We start from the raw sequence: 7,368 nt of genomic DNA, 5'->3' as shown, positions 1-7,368 counted from the left end.
TCCTTCCTTCAGAGACAAACACGAAAGAAAATCTTCGTAAAGGGACCCTCATTTCAGAACGAATGGCTTTTCCATGCCTCTCCATGGGAGGCCCATTAAGGGAGAGTGGGGATGCAATGGGGGCTTTTTTTTACACTCAGGCAGGTGAAGGGCAGCACTGTGATGAATGGAGATCTTAATGGAGGAGAGAGTTGTGAAGAACGATGTTGAAAAAAGAGAGAGAGACAATATTGAAGAGAAAATACTCATCTACAATCACACACTTTTGTAAGAAGGGAGCATTTTAGTTACAAACAGTGTGCAGTGACAGCTGGTGTTTGGAAATAAACTTTCTCTTGTTGTACAGAGTGTTAGATGATACAATATAGTGACACAGTGCGGCTTTACGGGTACTTTTGAGATTTTCAGACACTAACAGTGTGTGAAATAAACAGTACAGAATATAAAGTTGGGTCCATTCTACACTTTTATATTATCACTTGCAATAAAGTGACAAATATTGCTGTCTGAGTTGGGATTAATTCAGTTTTACACTAATCAACTGAAGGAAAGAATCTAGATTCAAATCACTTAATGTTAAATCTTAAGCATATTATTTCTGAGGTTGAATGTTGTGCTAAATTGTTTGTGTCCTGCAAGTAGTGCATTGAAAATGAATTAACTCAAAGCTACATTCACAATGTACCCATTCAAATCATGAAATTGAACCTTAATGGGTAATCTCCCATAAATCTTATGTCTTTTTGGTTGATGAAGGGTCTCGGATGAAGACTGTGAGACAAACAAGCTGATGACAGTATTTTCATACCAATGCTTTTACACAGCATCAGAGCTAGTGCTAGTTCTTCAAATCAAATTCCAGTTCATAGTCGGCAGCATTCTGCCCTTGAAATGCAATATCATATCCCTGCTCACTGGTCTCACAACAAGACCCTTTGATGTAAAATTGACACTTTAGCGGATAGCACTTCATGCATTTGGTATTGCCAGGCAACTGCAAAAAGACTGTTCCCTGGTTCTTCAGGACCAAAGAATCTAAAGGGCTACTGAATGTGTGTGCTTTTTGCGTTTGTGTTTGCTGTAGTGCTGAGTGTGTATGTGTGGTGTGTGTGTGTGTGTGTGTGTGTGTGTGTGTGTGTGTTGGTATACCAATCCTGCCTATGTCATGTCTGGTATAGTGAGGATGTGTAGCACTGCAGCATGTATGTGTGAGTGAGAGTGGAAAGTTCCCTGTGTGTGTGTATGTGTGTATCCTCGCCAAGTGTGTGTAGTGTCTGTATCAGTCCTAATGATGTTGCCTGATGTAGATAGGTAGCTTCCTGGCTTGCCTCCAGGCTGTTGAGTGAAATTAAAGCCTGGTAAAAAATTGGATTATTCTCCCCTAAAGGAGAGATGCCTGCTAGTTAACTGATGAAAGCTCACCCGCTCTTACTTTGGCAAGATTGCTACTGGTTGGGAGGGCAATTTGTTAACAATTACTGCTCGTTAGTGCGTCTTCACACCATCAAAAGTGGCTGCATGGCCAACACCTGATAGTAGGACTGTTGTCTTGTAATTATCTCTGTACGAGAGGGAAGCACTGTCATTATCAGCTCTCCATTGTGAGGTTGCCTGGTCCCTGATTGCTGATTTTGTTTTTTGTTGTCTTTTTTTTTTTTTTAAAGACTGTTGTGAATACACCTGCAATATGTGTGCAGTTTAAAATTAGTGTTGTTTCTCCCTTTCGGACAGAAAAAAGAATGTTTGATAGTGTTTTTATACCTTTTTCCAGAAGTGTGGTGGAAAATAGAAGATATTCTACCAACTAATATAATCTTCTTCTTCTTTTTTTTTTTTTTTTTGCTCGAGGCAGGGAGTATGGATAAGCAGTGTTGACCTAGTTTAGATCAATGTTACACATGTCTTATGATTATTCTGGTTTATTGGTCAGACAAACAAAGGGAGAAGCATATGCAGGATATAACATGAAATAACTAACCTGTTACATAAATGCCCTTTAAATGCCCCTGCCTTGTCTTGACACTGTATCGAGATTTTCCTCAGTAGTGCCATTACAGTGTTTTAATAAGCCATGCTGTAACTGAACTGTCTTCATATTTAATATATGGAGGCTGTTTACTATTTAAATGCTAGCAGTTCATATTTTACAAGGAACAGAATTATATGCTGATACATATGAAGAGTCCTGTGTGCTGCGTTGATTTCCAGCTCCTCAGAGGAAGCCTGAGGTGTTGCTCTCACAAAGGAGCACATTGTCTTACTGTGACAGACTCCTTAATGAGCTAATGGTGCTGGATGGATCACAGTCCCCTCCCACTCTCAAAGCCACACCTCTCTATCATGAATATTCACAGTGTCCTCATGATTATTCGTAGACCGGGCATGTGTACAGATGCTGAGAGGACAAGGAGGAGTGTCTCTTTCTGAGAGCAGGAGCATTAATGTGTGGACTGTGTGTGTGAGTGTGTCTCTGAGAAGGGGAGAGAGAGAGAGAGAGAGAGAGAGAGAAGGAGAGAGAGAAGAGCGGGGGGGGAGAGCAGCTCTGACGCTGACAGTATTACTACTACTACCACTGCTGCCACTAGCACAGCGTTCACAACCACGCGTGCTGGAGCGTGCAGCTGACTTTGTTCGTGAGATGTAGCAGGAGCTGTGTGTGAGTGTATGTAGCGACAGTGAGCGTGGATGTGTTTGAGAGAGACACCTGCTAAGGAGTGACTGATGAGAAACAGTACACCAGTCTGGAGGGTGACCCCCCGTCCGTACCAGTGCCTGGGGAGAAGTAGACGCCCCGCGTGTCTGTGACGACGAGGATGGGCTGCAATTTGTGCACTTTGCAAAAGAGAGAGGAACACTACAAACTACTCTATGAAATTGCACAGGTAAGGCAAGAAACTCACAGAACCATGCTGCCCTGCGTGTCCTATCAGCTATGAGGCAGTAGAGAGAATTTATTTGAATTTCCAGTTTGTTTTCATAGGAGAATTTTAGAGGTTATTTTGCTAACTGTGAAACAGAGAGGGAAAACCGAGAGAAGGAAGCGAGAGAGTGAGAGAGCAAAAGATGTGTCAGACAAGTAGTGCACAAGGGGGAGAGAGAGAGAGAGAGAGAGAGAGAAGTAAAAAAACAACACCTCACTATTGATCACTGAGTGTTTTCTCTGAAAGAAACTGTTTCCTGCCTTATTGCCAAGTCTCTTGCCAAGGGAGAGACCCCTTTGGCTTAGCTGGAGGATTGTAGATCGTTTTCAAACACCTGTGCTGAACACACTTCCAAACAATCAATCTTGCATTGAATGGACTTACATTTTTTGACATTTTGAGGTTAGAGCAGTGGTTGTTTTTGGAAGGCTTTAGCACAAATCTTGTCGTGTTTTGCAATGGTTTTTAAGATGTTACGTTATTTCTCAGTTAACCCACTGAGTTAATGAACCAGTACTAATTATGTTGGCACTGACAGTCATATTTGGGATCTTTATGTTGTGATCTTCTAGCTGATCTGAGTAACAAGCCCTACACCTCATGTTTGATGCTGAAGAACTTCACGTAAACCTGAAATCAAGTTTGAAGGTTGTTTATGCTTGTGTACTACAGTCTAAAGACAGTATCAAATGCAACAATGTAGTGGAAAATTAGGTCCCACTCATAGGGTTTCCTTTAAAGACCAAGTGGCAGCTTGACTATGAAAGAAATAGAGAGAAAATATGAAGTTTGAGCATGAGTTTGAGCATAAGCTGTAATTCCCTGTATGCAAATGCATCCTCACATCTATTTTAACTATGAACTTAAATTATGTAGCGCTTTGAAGTTCCCAAGCATGTTTCTTCTACCTAGCTGTGGCCAGCTTTTTTTTTACCCTAGCATCATTTGTCTATTTTTATCAATGAGTTATAAATCAAAGTTTGACAAATATCATTATTTGGGATTTTTGTGAGAAGATGTCAATATATGACATGGATGCAATTCTATGCTCTGTCCATAGGAGGCTGCTATTACTTCATTCTCTATTCTATTTTTCATTTTTGTCAAGATCTCACTGATGCCATTCCATTCAAAAATGCTTCAGACAAGGTCACAGAAAAAAAAAATTCTAAAGTTAGGGCTTGTTCTATATTGAAGGGTAGTATCTTTCTAAATTCTCACGCAACCATAACTAACATAAGACTGTGACTAAAGATGTCCCAAATTAAACGTTGAACATTGGTGCGTTACTGTTGACTGGTCATCAGATGTGTCTGGTATGACACGACCCCCTCCTCTGAGTAAACGTTTTGTGCGTGACCACTTCCACGCTATCATGATCACAGGCTCATTAGTGGCCTGACAAAATGATACTCTGCATTAATTAGACGTGAAAAGTCTCCCTTTGACCATGCATGAGAGAAGAGAAGATCAGCTCAGTTAATTGCCACCCCTGGCCGCTTTCTTTTGTGACATTCCGATGAGGGTTACTGAAGTGCTCCATGCTGACAGAGAAATCAGGAGTGTCTTCTTAGAGGCATTACTCTAGTCAGTGACTTTTTGTGGAATGGTTTCATGTTAGCCCTTCGCAAATTTGTGGACTGTTTAGGGCATCGAGCAATGGGAAGCCAGAATATTTCTCTATTTTGGATAGGTATTTATTGGAACAGTTAAGAGACATGTGCCACATTAACAGCAAATAGGTAGTAGGTCTTGGCTTAACAAAACATCACAAAGCACCAAGAAGAACATTTGGTCAATGTTTTAACAATTTGTTTCTGGACGTGTTGCAGTGTTTTGTCATGTTGGGAGTGATGCCTTTTCTAAAAAAAAAAAAAAAAAAAAAAAAAATGCATATCTGAGCTCTGTTCGATAACTGCCTTTGCACAGAGCATTTTGTGTCATAGTGAATATGTGTGCTGTTTCTGTAGTGTTTCTGTGTGTAAAAAAAAAAACAAACAAACATATGGGCTGAAGCATTCTCTCTCCTGCTAGTAGTCATCCACTTAGCATCAGTATCGATGTCAGAGTGTTGTTGTGCTCATCTCTCTAATGCATAGAATGTGGGACACCAAAGGAAGCTGTGGATATCTATTCTCTCCTGCTTTACTTCGAGTAGTCTCTCTTGTCCGCTGCGTGGCATAGGCAGCTTATTTAATTCAGTTCTCAGCATGTCTGAGTGTTTGCGAGTGTGAGAGTAGGTGGTATACCCTGAAATGTGTCAGATAAGACTGCCTGTAATACCATACACAAGCTCACAGGCATACTAGAGCCAAGCTCTGCAACATCAGCACCTAGCATCTTATTACAACCAGAGAGAGAGAGAGGGGGGGGGCACTGGCAATGTTAAGGTCAGGGGATGAAAGGGATTAAAAAGAGCAATAGCAAAAAAAAAATATGAAAGTAAAAGAGGAAATCATAAAAGGATATGAGAAGAAGGAAGGGGAAGGTCTAAAGAAGGAGTAGGTAGAAGAATGAAAGAGACAGAGAACAGGGAACTAAAAGACACTGGAGGCTTTTAGTGAGAAGCTGGACAAAGGAAAGACGGAGGAAGATGAAGAAGGGAGCACTCAGTGAGAGAGAGAGAGAGAGAGAGAGAGAGAGGGAGAGGACCAGCCAAACAGAGCACAGAGTCCCGAAAGTGTGTCAGTGTGTCTGTGTGGTCAAGGTGTTCTGTCAGAGAGCTTGGCAAAGCAAATTACTCTCTCTCTCTCTTTCTCTCTCTCTCGCTCTCTCTCTCTCCCTTTCCCCCTCCTCACCTTCGTTTTCATTGTGATAGCAGACATCAGTGTTGTCTCAGCGTGGCGTTGTGACAGCTCCGTACCAGGAGCAGGAGTCAGTCTCAGTGGTTGGCCACTCTCCTCCTGCCCCTCCTCACACGCCGACACAATTTGACACTCCTCCTGGCTGTCTGACCCCACGAGCAGCAAGAGATTTATGGCAGCACCGCTTTTCTCATGACTGCAGGTGTTCAGTGTGAATTTTCCTGCCCTCCTTTCCCAAACCTGCAAACTCACCTCCCAAGTGCTGAATGCCTTTTATTTATTATCGGTGCCTCCTCTGAGCATCAGTTTAGGCCAGGTTTTCCTCTCAAGCTCGTTCTCCTCCAGTAACCTTGGATGAATTTTAGTACCCTTTTATTATAAGTTTATGTTCTCTCTCTCTTTGTCTCTCTCTTTCTCTCTCTTTTTGTCTCTCCTATGTCTACAATTTTTTTGTCTTTCTGGCTTCCGCAGAATAGTCTCAAAAAAGTTTTTTTTTTGTTTTGTTTTGTTTTGTTTTCACACAACAATCTAAAATTCTGTACTCATATTTTATGCAATTGTGCTGTTAAGTATCCTCAAATGATAAATTTTAGTGTATGCTGCAAACACCAAGTCCTCCCAGACCCCATTTCCAAAGAGTTGTCAGTCTTTAGTAGCAATGTCTTTAACCTTGGACTGGTATTGTATGAACAATAGAAATTATGGATGTTGTCCTGTAAGCTGTATGCAACTCTCACTTAAGAGGCCTGTGGTTATTATTGTGTGTGGTATGGTTGGTGGTTCTTGAGTAAAAATGGTGTATTTGATAATGAAAGGAGATATGTTTGAGATGCCATCCTTGTCTCTCCTTTGAGGTATTCCATTGTCTGTTCGTCTTTGGACTTTGTATTTTCACAGAACTTGTCATGCATTGAAAATCCCCCTGTGAGCCCACGTGAGTGTCATACATCGTCTGCGTGGAACTTAAACTCACTGGTGTGTGACTTTTTTAGACTAATTAGTGGGGCTGCAGATGTTGGTATGTGCAATGGCTGTGAACTGCTGGATACAATGTAGATTGATTCTTATTCTCTGTGTGCATCTGTGCATGTGTGTATGTAAGTGTGAGTGTGTCTTTGTGTACCTCTGCAAATGTGTGTCTGTGTGTGTGGCCACTACTGGGGTGGTCTTTCTTGTGTTGTATTGTGCTACAGAAGGCTGCTCGTACGTTGCATTCTTGGCTTCTGTGGAATGAGTCAAATGATGTCTAAATGGATGAAACAGCAAATTCAGTCGTAACAACAACTTAACAAAGTAAATTTTACAATAAATAGTCTGTTGCCAGTATACCAGACCTTACTTATGTATTGTTATAGTCCATAGCCAAAAACAGTGAAACAAATAATATGTCATAGTCTGCATATTGTCCCCCGGGTCCCTTGTTTATGGCATCTTATTTTTAGTTTTATTCTCCTTTTTTTGTCCTAACTTTGTAGATGTGAGGTACCACAGTGACTCTTAGGCAGACAAGTCTTACATAACGGAGTGGCAAGGAATTTCTGTTGAAATACGGAATTTAATCAAATGGCTGTATCACCACAGTGTTGTTTGATGAGAAAGAGAAACACACTACAGATGGGTTAGAGCATTACTTTACTTTATTT

At 41.2% G+C, this 7,368-nt stretch overlaps 1 protein-coding gene across 1 annotated transcript in view; it reads left to right on the top strand.

The window, feature by feature from the left end:
- The first annotated feature begins 2,813 nt into the window (after positions 1-2,813).
- The window catches only part of LOC115812772 (PDZ domain-containing RING finger protein 4), a 39,611-nt gene continuing 35,056 nt past the window's right edge, over positions 2,814-7,368 (top strand). Inside the window, exon 1 of the mRNA XM_030775269.1 lies at positions 2,814-2,882. Coding sequence (XP_030631129.1) covers positions 2,814-2,882 — 69 coding nt within the window. The remainder of the gene's footprint in view (positions 2,883-7,368) is intronic.

The sequence above is a fragment of the Chanos chanos genome, chromosome 5 (assembly GCF_902362185.1).
Source record: "Chanos chanos chromosome 5, fChaCha1.1, whole genome shotgun sequence".
NCBI classification, from domain to species: Eukaryota; Metazoa; Chordata; class Actinopteri; order Gonorynchiformes; family Chanidae; genus Chanos; species Chanos chanos.
The sequence above is the reverse complement of the archived record's forward strand: the minus strand, read 5'-3'. Positions and strand labels throughout refer to the sequence as shown.